Source organism: Podarcis filfolensis (assembly GCF_964270895.1).
Source record: "Podarcis filfolensis genome assembly, chromosome: W".
Taxonomy (NCBI): domain Eukaryota; kingdom Metazoa; phylum Chordata; class Lepidosauria; order Squamata; family Lacertidae; genus Podarcis; species Podarcis filfolensis.
In genome coordinates this window covers 2,471,260-2,486,757 of record NC_139619.1, presented here as the reverse complement: position 1 = coordinate 2,486,757, position 15,498 = coordinate 2,471,260, and the positions used below count along the sequence as shown (strand labels likewise).

Below are 15,498 nucleotides of genomic sequence, written 5' to 3'. Positions count from 1 at the left end.
CAGCATCAGCAGTAGACTCAGTATCTGAGTCTGAAGCAATGGGGTTGCCTTGGAAAACACACACATTTCCTCCCCATTTTTCACTGCACTCAACATCCCTAGTGAGTAAAATCATCTTGGCATGAGGTCTCAGTACTTTGTACAAGCCACCATACCCGAGGAAGAATCTATGCTTCCTGCCTTGTGACGTCTGCACCCACATGTCAGACCCATCTGTTGGTCCCTTTGCACATCTTGGGTTTACCTTGTCGCAGTCCCTAGCAGAACTTTTGTCTGAATCCAGGGAAAGGCCTTGCAAACTATATTTGCTGAGCGTGTCACTCTGTTGCCTCTGAATCCATACATCAGAATCTCCATTACCAATAGGGTGCCTTTGTAAGATACCCATATCGCCTCCTTCCTTTGCTTTGTCCTGAGCACATTTGGTACACCTGACCATCTTTGTGCCAGACACCAGCAATCTGGAAGACCCATGCACACATCCTGCATGAAAAAGATGGTTATCAGACATAGCATCACTTGTCTTTCCAACTTTTCCACCATCCCCCATGTTAACATCACAACATAGTAAGAACAAGCCATTTATAATGTCGCTTTCGTTCTTCTGGATGGTTGCACGCTGTTTGTTGACATAAACAGAACATCCAGGCTGCATCAGCTGGGCTTCTCAACCTGGAATGAAAAACACATTAGACACCACAACTTTACAGCTTTTCGGTTCCACGATCCCGGTGCTATGTACCTCCAAGAAGTCTCCACCCGACTGGTGGATCAGACCCTTCTGTGGTGTACACGCGGTGAACCAGTTCCATCTTCCACAAAGGTGTTTCTTCGCCTCAGAATCTAGCACAAAAGATTCTTGCATCTCTGTACTGGAACAGCTAGTCACCATATCTGCGCTGCATCTTTGCATCTCTGGCCTTGCTTCATGTCACCTGTCGGAAACGCTGCAAATGTTCCTGACTTTTGAACTCTGTCCAAACTTCTCACAGGAAAAACTTTCCACTGCTTCAAACACAGCAGTGCCATCTTCAGCAATGAAGATTGGGATGACATGGCAGTCAACTCCCCTTGCTACTCCTGCTTTGGAGATTTCTCGCCCTTAACAGGAACAGGAAGCACCCCCCTTGTGCATTCTTCCTTCAAAAGCCTCTCTTCTGTGAAGCTTTCAGTGTCAGGAACACAACCCTCTCTGGGATACTGTATCAGCTTTCCCTGGGGTATTACTTCTGGCAGTCCGCTCAGCAATTGCCTCCCACTGCGTGTGGGCGTCGGAGACAGCAAATCTAGCCCTCCGAACCTCTCTGGCATCCCGTTTAGCAGCCCCCGCCATCTTGAAGTGTCCATCGTGTGACGCAGCTTCTGGCAAGCGATGGGCTGCACCTCACAACGGTTGGGAGGAATGTTTTTGCCAAAAATCTCAGAAACCTCATCAGGAGGGCTTTAAACTGACTAATGTGGGGGAGGGAGACAGTGCTCCTGAAGGTAGGAGTCTATCAATTGATGAAGATGATCATCCAAATGTCATAGACCGAATGGAGCAAACAGCACGCAGACCTAGTGGTGGGAGGAAAAAATCCTTAAATAAGAGACACGGGGGAATGATTAATGGACTTCAATGTCTGTACACTAATGCGCAAAGCATGGGAAAGAAACAAGATGAGCTTGAGCTCTTGGTACAGCAAACTAAATATGACATAATAGGCATCACTGAAACCTGGTGGGATAAGTCCCACAATTGGAATGTAATAATGGAGGGATACAATCTATTTCAGAGAAACAGACCAGACAAGAAAGGAGGAGGAGTGGTGTTATATGTCAGGGATGTGTATACCTGTGAAGAGATCCAAGATTTAGAACCTCAAAGCCAAAGTGAGAGCATTTGGGTCAAAATTAAGGGAGAGAAGAAGAACAGTGACCTCATTGTGGGAGTTTACTATAGATCCCCAAGCCAAACGGAGGACATAGATGATGCCTTCCTGGAACAGATGGCCAAGCATGCAAAAGGAAGGGAGATAGTAGTAATGGGGGACTTCAATTACCCGGATATTTGCTGGATGTCAAACTCAGCCAAGAGCATAAGGTCAAACAGATTCCTCACTGGCCTTGCAGACAACTTCATTGTCCAGAAAGTGGGAGAAGCAACAAGAGGAACAGCCATTTTAGATCTGGTCCTAACCAATGTTGATGACCTGGTTAGTGGGGTAGAAGTGGAAGGATCATTAGGCGCGAGTGATCATGCTCTTCTGAAGTTTACTATACAGCGGAAAGGAGCAGCCAAGCATACTAGGACTCAATTTCTTGACTTTAAGAAAGCCGACTTCATAAAACTTAGGGAAGTGCTGGATGAGATCCCATGGACAGTAATACTAAAAGGAAAGAGAGTTCATGATGGCTGGGAGTTTGTTAAGAGGGAGATAGTAAAAGCACAACTTCAGGCAATACCAATGAGACGGAAACATGGAAGGTGCCTAAAGAAGCCAGGGTGGCTATCTAAAGAACTTTTAACTGAGTTAAGATTAAAAAAGGATGTGTACAAAAAATGGAAAAGGGGGGAAACCACCAAAGAGGAATTCAAACAAATAGCCAGCACATGTAGACACAAAGTCAGAAAAGCTAAAGCACAGAATGAACTCAGGAAGAACAAAGAAACAGTGGGGTCACTCAGAGGAGAAGATGGTGAAATGCAAACAGGGGACACAGAAAGGGCTGAACTCCTCAATGCCTTCTTTGCCTCAGTCTTCTCCGATAAAGAAAACAATGCCCGACCTGAAGAATTTGGAGCAAATGATTCAGCAGAGGAAACACAGCCCAGAATAACTAAGGAGATAGTACAAGAATACTTGGCTAGTTTAGATGTATTCAAGTCTCCAGGGCCAGATGAACTGCATCCAAGAGTATTAAAAGAACTGGCAGATGTGATCTCAGAACCACTGGCAGTCATCTTTGAGAATTCCTGGAGAACAGGCGAAGTCCCGGCAGACTGGAGGAGGGCAAATGTTGTCCCTATTTTCAAAAAGGGGAAAAGAGAGGACCCAAATAATTACCGCCCAGTCAGTCTGACATCAATACCAGGGAAGATTCTGGAGCAGATTCTGGAGCAGATCATTAAGCAAACAGTCTGTGAGCACCTAGAAAGGAATGCTATGATCACCAATAGTCAGCATGGATTTCTGAAAAATAAGTCATGTCAGACTAACCTGATCTCGTTTTTTGACAGAATTCCAAGCCTGGTAGATGAAGGGAACGCAGTGGATGTAGCCTACCTTGATTTCAGCAAGGCATTTGACAAGGTGCCCCATGATATTCTTGTAAAGAAGCTGGTAAAATGCGGTCTTGACTATGCTACCACTCAGTGGATTTGTGGATACAAAATGGGTGACACCTGGCTTGAGAGCAGTACATGTGAAAAGGATCTAGGAGTCTTGGTTGACCACAAACTTGACATGAGCCAACAGTGTGACGCGGCAGCTAAAAAAGCCAATGCAATTCTGGGCTGCATCAATAGGAGTATAGCATCTAGATCAAGGGAAGTAATAGTGCCACTGTATTCTGCTCTGGTCAGACCTCACCTGGAGTACTGTGTCCAGTTCTGGGCACCACAGTTCAAGAAGGACACTGACAAACTGGAACGTGTCCAGAGGAGGGCAACCAAAATGGTCAAAGGCCTGGAAACGATGCCTTATGAGGAACGGCTAAGGGAGCTGGGCATGTTTAGCTTGGAGAAGAGGAGGCTAAGGGGTGATATGATAGCCATGTTCAAATATATAAAAGGATGTCACATAGAGGAGGGAGAAAGGTTGTTTTCTGCTGCTGCAGAGAAGCGGACACGGAGCAATGGATCCAAACTACAAGAAAGAAGATTCCACCTAAACATTAGGAAGAACTTCCTGACAGTAAGAGCTGTTCGACAGTGGAATCTGCTGCCAAGGAGTGTGGTGGAGTCTCCTTCTTTGGAGGTCTTTAAGCAGAGGCTTGACAACCATATGTCAGGAGTGCTCTGATGGTGTTTCCTGCTTGGCAGGGGGTTGGACTCGATGGCCCTTGTGGTCTCTTCCAACTCTATGATTCTATGATTCTAATTCCTGCTGAACATACACACTGTCTGGCATAAGACACAGCCTTTGTCTCAAACTGCCTTTTCAGTTCCGGGAACAAAACAACCCACCCGCCCCCCCCCATTCTTCCCAGGCTTTTTGCCTTGTCTGCTATTATGCAGCTTCATCGGGGGACTTACTCCCCCATAGCTTCACAAGTCTTGCCGCAGCACTCCTCCAGCTTTCACTTTCTGCTGCTACCCATTCTCTGCTCAGGGAATGATTCAGAAGCATTGGGAAATGTCCTCCCTTTGTAGCACATAAATCAGGGCTACATTCTTGGCAAAGGCTTGCAGCACCAAGCAGCTTTTCTCTCTCTGTCGAAAAGCAGCTTTTCCCATTTCCTCTACATAACTTAGGGAGTGGGATTTTTGCCCCTTCTAGAAAGGTCTATTCCACAGCTTAGTTCAAGCTGAAACTACCTTTTTACAGTCCTTATCAGACGGCCACTATAAATCAAGCCTACTTCTGCTTCTGCCAGCTGTAATTAGTGCCTGGCAAGAACTTCAAAGGCCTCTCGCCTTCTTCTGTGCACGGGCACAAAAACAGTCCAGCCTGTCTTTACTTTCACTTTTAGGCATTTGCTATACTCACAGACTGTCTCCTTCTGCCTTCACTCTGCCAGTTCCAGGAGACTCCAACTGGGACAAAAAAAGCCCCCAGTCCTTCCTATGCTGGCACTGGGTCTGTGGCCCCGATCCCTGGGCCCATGACCATGTTAGGATCATCCTACTCGCGTGTAGGACCCTGGCAGAGACACATGCCCGACTGGCATTTTCTCTCCCTCCTGGTCGGTCGTTCGGGAGCTTCAAAAGCTTTCTTCAGACGGAACATCACAGCGACTGATACCAAGAAGCATCAGCACACTTAGGGATCCTGCAGAGTATTTGCAGTTTGCGTAACAGAATTCAGCAGCACAGCATTTTGGCTAATCTACTTTTATTTACATATAATACACTTGGAGCATTCTGACTTAGCTGCTTCCTCTTTCTCATCAGACGGCAAAGAGAAAAAGAACAAAAGACAATAGTCCCACTTCGCGGAACACAGTAACATAAACATCCTGTCTCCGTCACTTCCCACACTGTGGGATGAAAACACACCGTCATGTGATAGACAACAATCCCAAGACTTCAAACATGGAGTAAGAATCCTAACACAGACTACAGCATAATGGCGTCCGTTCTCTCCAGCGCCGAGAGAACAGAAGAAGTGAAAGTACAGTCCAAAGTACATACAATGAAAGAGAGATAAGGCTGTCTTCCGTTCCCACAGTCTTCTCAGACAGGCATGTGATTTACAACAAACTCAAATGCAGCGTCGGTGGAGTGAAATGTTAACACTCTCCCCCATTTCAGATAACCAATGCTGCATAGGCTAACACAGCAGTAAGTGAAGTGAACATACTGTTGTCATACACATAATATACCCCTGTAGTACCCGTTCCACGTTTGGAACTCCCTGCAGCTGGACTGGCCTCGTGCCTGACCATTTTGCACTTCTGGTTACCTTCCTTCCATGGGACTAGAGCCTTAGCTCTGTTCCTGTCTGAAGAAACAGTGTTGAACCTTGCAGCCTTTGAGTGTGGTTTCGCATCCTTTGAGGACAAACCCTGTACCCCTTGCAAGACCTCAGGCTCTGAAACCTGTCCTGAGCTACTAGCCACAGCTATATTTGCAACAGCTGTGTTAGCAAACTCACAAGCATACGTAGTGGGCTTTCCCCCCATAGCTCTTTCAGATCTGCGCATCAGGCACAGGTCTTCTTTATAGGGCTTCTCTTCTTTGAGAGAATAGTGACTCATAGTGAACAGTGGTTCCTCCAATTCTCGATCAGACTGTTCTGATGGTCTGAGCGATGTAATTGCACTCTGGTAATCTGCTGCATCAGTGGAACTTCTACCTGTGCTCCCACTGTCACTGTCATTATCAGATTCCCCATCTGAGCCATCATCAATGGGATAAGTTTGGAAAATAGTTACATTTGTTGGGAGATAACGCCAAGGCCTTGTGCCTTCCCCCAATGCAGTGTCGCCCAGGATTTATCACTTCAGTCTCCCGTCACGCTGATGCGACCCATACCCTCCTGGGACATGAGCACACGACCAGCAGAGTCCAAAATAGACACGTTAGCCTTGAGGTGTAACATCTAATCCTTATTTATTGTAACGAAATCAAACATAACAGTACAAACACTACAAAATAAACATGGTTCCTCTTTCTCTTCCTTGGAGAGAATGCTGAAACAAAACATCACTGTGAGAGAACAGTGGGAGGAAGGGAGCAAACAGTGTATCTCCCTTTCTGCTTATATAGCTGTAACAATCAGCAGCTGAAATGCATTACATACAGACACGTGATCCAACAATCCTATAACTGCAGCATAGGGAGGGGTGAAATCCTAACATCCTCCCCCATTTCAAGTAACCCGTAGCTGCAGTGTTTCAGCCTAACTGCAACCGCTGTATATAAATCTGAAGTTGTTCCCTGTTAACAACTTTTGATAACAGATCGGCTGGAATTTCATTTCCCAGCATGTAGGACACTTGAATAAGTCCTTTCTGAATACACTCCCTTGCACGTTGTAATCTTAATTGTAAGTGTTCTTTGCTTACATCCCTCTGTAGCGAGTAAAGACAAACATGCTCTATTGTCCTGATACATTTAAATAGGACATTTCACATTCACTCTTAGGTCTTTAAACAGCTGTAATAACCATTCACAATCTAGAAGTGCATATGACAGTGCATTCAATTCAACCTTGTAAGAATTTAGGCTTACTGTTGTCTGCTTTTTACATGACCAATCGAAAATACATTGGTTATACATGTAGCACACTCCAGAAGTGCTCTTGCTGTCTGTGATGTCACCTCTGAAACTTGCATCTGCAAAAATCTCAAGACCTCCAGATTTTTGGTTGGTAAATTTTAGTCTGTAGTGCATAGACCTCTTTAGATAGCGTGCTATGCGTTTCAGAGGCTTCCAGTCTTTAATCGTAGGATTGTTAGTGTGTCTGCTCAGCAAATTAGTGCTGACAGCTATATCAGGCCTCGAACACCGGGCAATAAAATTTAGCTTGCCTAGAATACATCTGTACAGAGCAACATCAGAAAATGCTTTGTCAGTGTCATCTAACAGCCTGTCACCGTTGGTGTATCTACAAGGTTTGCGTCAACCAAATTCAGTTTGGTCAATACATTAGCAATTTTCTGTGATTGGTGTACCAAGATATCACCTCCCTGGTTTCTTTCTACCTCCAGAGAAAGATAGTTTGTTACATTGCCAAGATCTTTCATATCAAAATGCTCCTTCAGTTGAGCTAGGGTTATTTTGTACAAAGCCTGATCTTTCCAAAAGAAAAGATCATCAACAAAGCATACACAATACAGTTTGTTTTGATAAACAAACATGGATCTGCTTTGCCTTGATGAAAGTCTAGAGAAAACAACATCTCTGTTAATTAAGTATTCCAACACCGGGCACTTTGTTTCAGACCATACAAGGATTTTTTTAGAACACAAATCAATCCTTTCTTTACCTATATTCCGTCAGGTGAATGCATATAAATCTGTTCACCCAGGTCCCCGTACAGAAATGCAGTGTTGACATCATGATGAGAAACATTTAGTTTCTCCTTTGCAGCAATTTTGAGCATAAGCCTAATGCTCTCATACTTCATGGTGGGAGAGTAGGTCTCGTGACACCTTGACCTAGTACCTGCGAAAATCCTCTTGCAACCAACCTGGCCTTATGTCTCACTACCTTGCCACTCTGGTCTGTCTTGGCCTTAAAGACCCATTTGCTATCAATTAGCTTCATTCCTGGTACCATTGGAACTAGTTCCCATGTTTTGTTTCTCTCTAAGGAATTTAGCTCAGCCTGCATGGCATTTAACCATGGTTCAGCATCCTTCGAGGTTAACTCATTGACCTCTTGGAAGCTTGAAGGCTTTTGAATCTTCCCTGAGTTATTTATAACAGTTGTAGCTGTCTTTTCAAACTCATCAACAAATCTTTTAGGTGGTCTGCCCTTTGTGGCTCTTTCAGATCTGCGAATTATGCACAAGTCTTCAGGACTAATCTCCTCTTTTTTAGGAGAATCGCGGCCAATACTAAACTGTGGCTCCAGACCCCAATCAGTGTCAGACTCTTCGGATGGTCTGAGTGAGGCCTTTGCACTCTTGTAGTCTGCCGTGTCATCATTGTCATCAGCAGCACTACCACCTCTCACTGAACTGGTGTCTGAACCTGTGTCATCATCAGATTTCTCATCATTATTAGTATCAGGATAACATTGGAAAATTCCTACATTTTCTCCCCACTTTGCATTATATTCAACACTCCTAGTGAATCTCACTGTCTTCGTGTCAGACATTAATACTCTGTAAGCACCTTTTTCGTATCCCACAAATATTCCATGCATACCACGTTTGCTCAGCTTGGTGCTCTGAGGTGTGTGAACCCACATGTCAGAACCAAAAATTCTCAACTGTTTAACAAATGGTTTCCTGCCAAACAACTTTTCATCTGATCTGCATGCAGAAAGGGTCCCGTGTTCAATCCCTGGCATATTCAGATAGAGCTAGGAAAGGATTCCCGCTTAAAACCCTGGAGACCTTCTGATGATGATGATGATGATGATGATGATTTGATTTATATACCGTCCTTCCTCACAATATCTCAGGGCTGTTCACAGGATGAAAATGCAAGGTAAATAGTTAAAATAAAAACAAAACAATACGCCCCCTCCCACAAACACATTTAAAAGGCTGTAAAATAGTCTTATAAAACCAAAAAATACAAAAACAAAATACAAATTAACATGTAACACATAACATTTAAGAACAACTAAAAACAACCCTACCCCTCAAATAAGCAACACGCACCCAAGTTAAAATCCCATCCCCACTAACACCATTATTTTTGCAAAAGGGGGTTGGCCCACACCCTCATTGGCCCACACCCTTTGGTGTTGCCCTGCTGGAGGCATCCTTGCTGATGCCAGTCAGTGTACACAATATTTAAGGACGCTTCCTATGTTTCCATATAAACAGTGTTCAATAAATTAATGAATGAATGCTCCTCTATTATATACTGGTTTTAGACTGGTGCTGTTTTTTTATTTTAGATAGGGTTGAAATAATCTAATCTGGACCCCATTAAAGGTAAAAAGGTAAAGGACCCCTGGACAGTTAAGTCCAGTCAAAGGCGACTATGGGGTGTGGCGCTCATCTCGCTTCAGCCTGAGGGAGCCGGTGTTTGTTCACAGACAGCTTTCCGGGTCATGCGGCCAGCATGACTAACCACTTCTGGCGCAACGGGACACCGTGATAAGTGCCAGAGCGCACGGAAACACAATTTACCTTCCTGCTGCAGTGTTATCTACTTATCTACTCACGCTGGTGCACTTTCAAACTGCTGGGTTGGCAGGAGCTTGGACAAAGCAATGGGAGCTCAGAGGCTCAGTGGTTTAGACCACAGCGCAACCCACATCCCTTGGACCCCATTTGTTGGGATGTGAATAGATGCTAGGAAAGGACAATATCTAATAAATATATCCTCTGCTAGCATCTATTCACATCCCAACACTTTCTTCTCTTTTAATTGGGCCTGTTCTTGTCCATTTGGTACTTGCAAGGAACCAATTCTTCCAGGACGCGGCACCTACTCTCTGGAATCCCCTGCCCACTGAAATTAAGCAGGTGCCTTCCTTGTACCATTTTATTTATTTTTATTTTTTTATTAAATAATTTTTATTAACCGACCAATCAAATCAAATCAAATCACATCACATAAATTCCGAATTACAAAGCCGAATTTTAAATTTTTTGTTGGGGGGACCCATATTTCAAGTTCCGAAGGGGATTCCAATCATCTTCTTGCTGCTGCGTTAATATCCACAAATCTGTCCAAATAATGTTCATAATTCTATCCAGTCCTATCTTGCTGTTCTCACATCTCATCTTGTTCGTATATTTTTCTTTTTTTCTTTATGATCTCTTCTGATAATCTCCTTAAGCAGGTAAACACCAGTTATAATCCTGTGTGAATTTTCCGTTCGTCCAATCATCATGTCGAGATGGTTTCCATATATCATCACTTTCATAAATAAAAGCACTCTTTCCATCATCAGTCTCGCAGATCTGTCGCCCTTCCTTGTACCATTTTAGACGTACTCAAAACATTTCCATTTAGGCAAGCCTACCCAGCTGTACAATTTTATTATGTACATTTGTTCTTTTAAAAAAAATGTTGATTTTTATCTCTTTCTTTTATTGCTTTATTATTTTACTATTTTTAAAGTCTGATTTTTTTGCTATTTTGTATGAATATTTTATTTCACTCTATGTATATATTTTTAATTAAGCAGTATATAAAACATGTTAAATAAAAAAACCAGAAAATATGCAGGCATTGTTTTTCTTTGGACAGAAATGCAGTGGTTTGCATTACATACGCTTCAGGTTACATACGCTTCAGGTTACAGACTCCGCTAACCCAGAAATAGTGCTTCAGGTTAAGAACTTTGCTTGAGGATAAGAACAGAAATTGTGCTCCGGCAGCGCAACGGCAGCAGGAGGCCCCATTAGCTAAAGTGGTGCTTCAGATTAAGAAAGGACCTCCGGAACAAATTAAGTACGTAACTAGAGGTAGCACTGTAAAATGCTGGAGAATACTAAGCCTTCTAAATTGTTATGTATTGGGTCACACAAGGACACAAAAGATGCAAGAGGAGGGGGGAAAGTGACAACTCTAAATGGTTAAGGACTCCTTTTTTCATGTCATTTTCCTTTAAAAATAAATTTCAGAGTGCACATCTGGGGTGTATCTATAGGAGGCAGTGATGTTAAAAGAGGATTGGATAAATTCATGGAAGGGCAATCAATGGCTTCTTGCCATGATGGCTAGGCTATGCTCTGTTTCCATTGTCAGAGGCAGTAATCCTTCTGAATACTAGTTTCTTGAAACCACAGGAGGGGAAGGTGCTCGTATGCTCATGTTTTGCTCTCTGGTTTCCCACAGGCATCTGGGTGGCCCCCATGGGAACAGGACGCGGGACTAGATGGGTCATTGGAGTAGTCCAGCAGGCTCTTTTTAGTCCTACTTGGAATAGACCCTTTGAAATTACTGTGCATGAGTAACATAGGCCCCATAATTTTAATGTGTGCACTTTGAATAAAACTTAGTTGGTGTTATGTACTGAGTTGAATAGGATCCAAAATGCAGCAGTCTGATTGGTCCGCAGGAGCCACTCAATCCAGCTCCAGACTTTCCATTACAGTGGGTCTTTTACCCAGCTATTTTTTCAGGGATTGGACTAGATGACCTCTGAAAGACCCAACTTCAATTACCGTATGCACTCCTAGTCTGGGCATGACTATATGGTTGATTTGTTTCAATGGGTATATTCTAGGTATATTTTACAACCCTATGACTTTTTTTTTTCTTTAAATCTCCAGAGATCTGGGAAAGAGAATCCTGTAGAAAGCAAGATCAAGAGGAACCGTGTGCTGGTCTGTGCTCCGTCCAATGCTGCTCTAGATCACCTCATGAAAATAATGATTGTTGAGTTCAAGGAAAAATGTCAGGACAAGGAAAAGCCTTTGGGTATGATGAGTTCTTGGCCAGTTCTCATCTGTGGAATTCATAGCTGGCTTGGTCATAACTGAAGAATAAGACATTATTCCGCGTTTAAGTCACTTAGACCCTCCCCCACCTGCCAGTATAGGTAGTGGGTGCTTTGCTTTTCCTAAGGCATTTGTCCTTGCAGAGAATCCATCTGAAATCCTTTGGGACAGGGTTGGATCTTGGTGGTGGACCATGTGTTTGGAATGCTGAAGGCCCCCAATCTAATCTCCCTGATGCCCTCTGTTTATCCCGTAGACTCCAAGCAAAGCCTTTCTTGTACATCCTTACACTTTTTAAAGGTTCTTTGGGATCCTTTTAGTGCTGCACTTACCTACTAAAAGCTTTGCTGCACTTATTTTTACTGGTTTTAGTGTTGTATTTTTATTTTGTTGTTTTGTCTTGTTTTCTGTAAGCTGCCCTAAGGGTGTCTGCAGCAAAAGAACCTTGACGAGGAACGAGTTTCATAGTTAACTGTGCACTGTGTGAATAAGTAATTTTTAAAATCTGTCCTAAGACTTCCAGCATTTAGCATTTTAAGATACCCACGAGTTCCAGTGTTATGAGACAGAGGGAGAAACTTTTCTGTAGCCACTCTCTCCATGCCTTGCATAATTCTATAAACATCTGGCTTGTTGCCTCTTGCCTTTTCTCTAAACCAAAAAGTCCCAAATGTTACAACCTTTCCTTGTAGGGGAGTTGCTGTATCCCCTTGGTCATTTTGGTTGCCATTTTTTGAACTTATTCTAACTCTTATTGAGGATGTGCAAGATGCAGATTTCAGGATTTGCTAAGCAGATCAAAAGTATTTATTTGCCAAATGTCTTTCTAGTTTAAAAAAGCTAGCTGTACTTCAGCAGGGCTCTAAGTGTCTGTTTCACACCCAGGAAACTGTGGTGACATCAACCTGGTGAGGCTGGGGGAAGAAAAATTGATCAGCAAGGACGTACAGAAATTCAGTCTGGATGCCCAGGCCAATCGCAGAATGAGTGAGTAGTTTGTAAAGGGTTCCTCCCCCACACCATTTGCTGTCTCCTAATTAGTCTGCTTAACAGTGGGGTTCAAAAGTTGGTTCTTCATAGCCCCCAGTCTCTGTTCTATCTGGGACAGACCTTTCCCAGATTGTGACCAGGGATGAAATCCCGTAACACCATCCTATCCCTCCCATCCTATCCTGGTCTGCAGCCAAATATGTTTATTTTATCAAATATATACTCTGGCTTTTACTCTGGCTTTATCTAAGCATAATTCAACAATAAAGCATCACACACAAAACAAAAAATATAACTGAAATCACTTCAGCTATAAAGTCTTCTTAAAAGTCATTCCCAGCAGTTTTAAATCAGTTTCGTAATTGGGGTATAACAGGAACCTCTGGGTTGTAATGTTAGTAGACCCATTGAAATCAATGGAGCTGACTGGCACTGGATATTGTTATAAAGATTGGGTGTCACCCCCCACTCTGCTAAGCAGTAGCAAAATTCTAGGCGGTGTTCCAGGTGCTCACCCAGGATCTGTGTTCCTTTGAGAATCAAGGTGCGGCAGAGGCTTGTGTAGCTTTAAGAAATATGATTTATTCACATATTTACACCTGAGTTTAGATAAAGGGAGTCCAGATCTTACAGCATGGTCATCTCAAGAAGGGCTTGTTCCCTGTTCTCCCAGCCTGCCTGCTCAAGATGGAACTTTCTCTCTCCGCCTCCCTTTCTTCTTCCCAGCACACCTTGCTAAAGGCACTCTTTTCATGTTACCTCAAATACAGTCACCCAGGGAAGCCTTCTAAATCCCTGGTTACTGTTCACACCTCAGGACAGTGGGGAAGGACAGCTCTCTTGCATTGCCAATGGCCCTTAATGGCCCTGTATTGTTCATCATGCGAAAGGCGGGGCTGGATGAATTCCTAGCCGGAATTAAGATTGCCGGAAGAAATATCAACAACCTCAGATATGCAGATGACACAACCTTGATGGCAGAAAGTGAGGAGGAATTAAAGAACCTTTTAATGAGGGTGAAAGAGGAGAGTGCAAAATATGGTCTGAAGCTCAACATCAAAAAAAAGAAGATCATGGCCACTGGTCCCATTACCTCCTGGCAGGTAGAAGGGGAAGAAATGGAGGCAGTGAGAGATTTTACTTTCTTGGGCTCCATGATCACTGCAGATGGTGACAGCAGTCACGAAATTAAAAGATGCCTGCTTCTTGGGAGAAAAGCAATGACAAACCTAGACAGCATCTCAAAAGGAAGAGACAGCACCTTGCCAACAAAGGTCCGTATAGTTAAAGCTCTGGTTTTCCCAGTAGTGATGTATGGAAGTGAGAGCTGGACCATAAAGAAGGCTGATCGCCGAAGAATTGATGCTTTTGAGTTATGGTGCTGGAGGAGACTCTTGAGAGTCCCATGGACTGCAAGAAGATCAAACCTATCCATTCTTAAGGAAATCAGCCCTGAGTGCTCACTGGAAGGACAGATCCTGAAGTTGAGACTCCAATACTTTGGCCACCGCATGAGAAGAGAAGACTCCCTGGAAAAGACCCTGATGTTGGGAAAGATGGAGGGCACAAGGAGAAGGGGATGACAGAGGACGAGATGGCTGGACAGTGCTCTTGAAGCTACGAACATGAGTTTGACCAAACTGCGGGAGGCAGTGGAAGACAGGAGTGCCTGGCGTGCTCTGGTCCATGGGGTCACGAAGAGTCGGACACGACTAAATGACTAAACAACAACAATTGTTTCTTAATGGCCATAGCTTGGCTAGGTCGTTTTGCATAGGCTAGCCCAGGAATTCCTCTGCAGCTTGTATATTCCCTTCATATCCCAAATAATCAAAACCTTACCATTTATTAATTTCTAGGGATCCCCCCACCATATAACAATATAACAGTATAAACCCACAGTTTAATGAATGTCAGAAGCATTGAATTTCAGTGTGAGAATGGTAAGCAACCAAAGTTCCATTTTGAAAGTGGGATATAAATTTCTAAATTAAAAGCATTTGGTTGGATTCCTTAGGCCGAGCAGCCCTTGGGAAAGATCAAGACATCCACAAGCGGAAGAAAGAGATAGATCAACGACTGGATGCTCTTTCTTGCCAGTGTGCTATAGACGAAAGCCAAAGCAAAGAGAAGGTACTTGTTAGTTGCCATGTGTAATTTGACCAGGATTATTATATCCTACTCAGTCTGTCCGGTAGGCTGTGGTCTGAAACTGTAGTTCAGACATGCTCTTCAGTTAAAAGTGTGAAGGCTTGGAGGCACAGCGGATGGGCCGAAACCTGATGTGGGGTAGTGGGGAGACACATGTTTTACTTGCTCAGATGCTCAGTCTTCAGTTAAAGTGGGGATCAAGTAGCAGGGAGGCTGTTCAGAACTTTTTTTCCCCTTTCCGTAAGCAGCCCTATATTGAGTCAGAAAATAGATCCATCTAGCTCAGGCTTCCTCAAGCTCGGCCCTCCAGATGTTTTGAGACTACAATTCCCATCATCCCTGACCACTGGTTCTGCTAGCTAGGGATCATGGGAGTTGTAGGCCAAAAACATCGGGAGTGCTGAGGTTCAGGAAGCCTGATCTAGCTCATTATTGTCAACATTGACAGGCAGCAACTCTCCAGGGTTTCAGACAGGGTTACCTGGCAGCCCTACCTAGAGATACCATTGGGGATTGAATCTGGGACCTTTTGCATCCAAAGTAGATGCTCTACCACTGAGCTATGCCCTTCCCCATGATTGGTTGAGTATTCATGTCAAAAACGAGTAAATTCCCACCCACCTCATCTTTCTTT

General features: G+C 43.7%; 1 protein-coding gene across 1 annotated transcript in view; it reads left to right on the top strand.

The window, feature by feature from the left end:
* The window catches only part of LOC310753752 (putative helicase senataxin), a gene marked incomplete at its 3' end in the record, with an annotated part of 215,300 nt that overhangs the window by 174,586 nt on the left and 25,216 nt on the right, over window positions 1-15,498 (top strand). Inside the window, exons 13-15 of the mRNA XM_083595096.1 lie at window positions 11,556-11,703; window positions 12,609-12,710; window positions 14,731-14,846. Coding sequence (XP_083451222.1) covers window positions 11,556-11,703; window positions 12,609-12,710; window positions 14,731-14,846 — 366 coding nt within the window. The remainder of the gene's footprint in view (window positions 1-11,555; window positions 11,704-12,608; window positions 12,711-14,730; window positions 14,847-15,498) is intronic.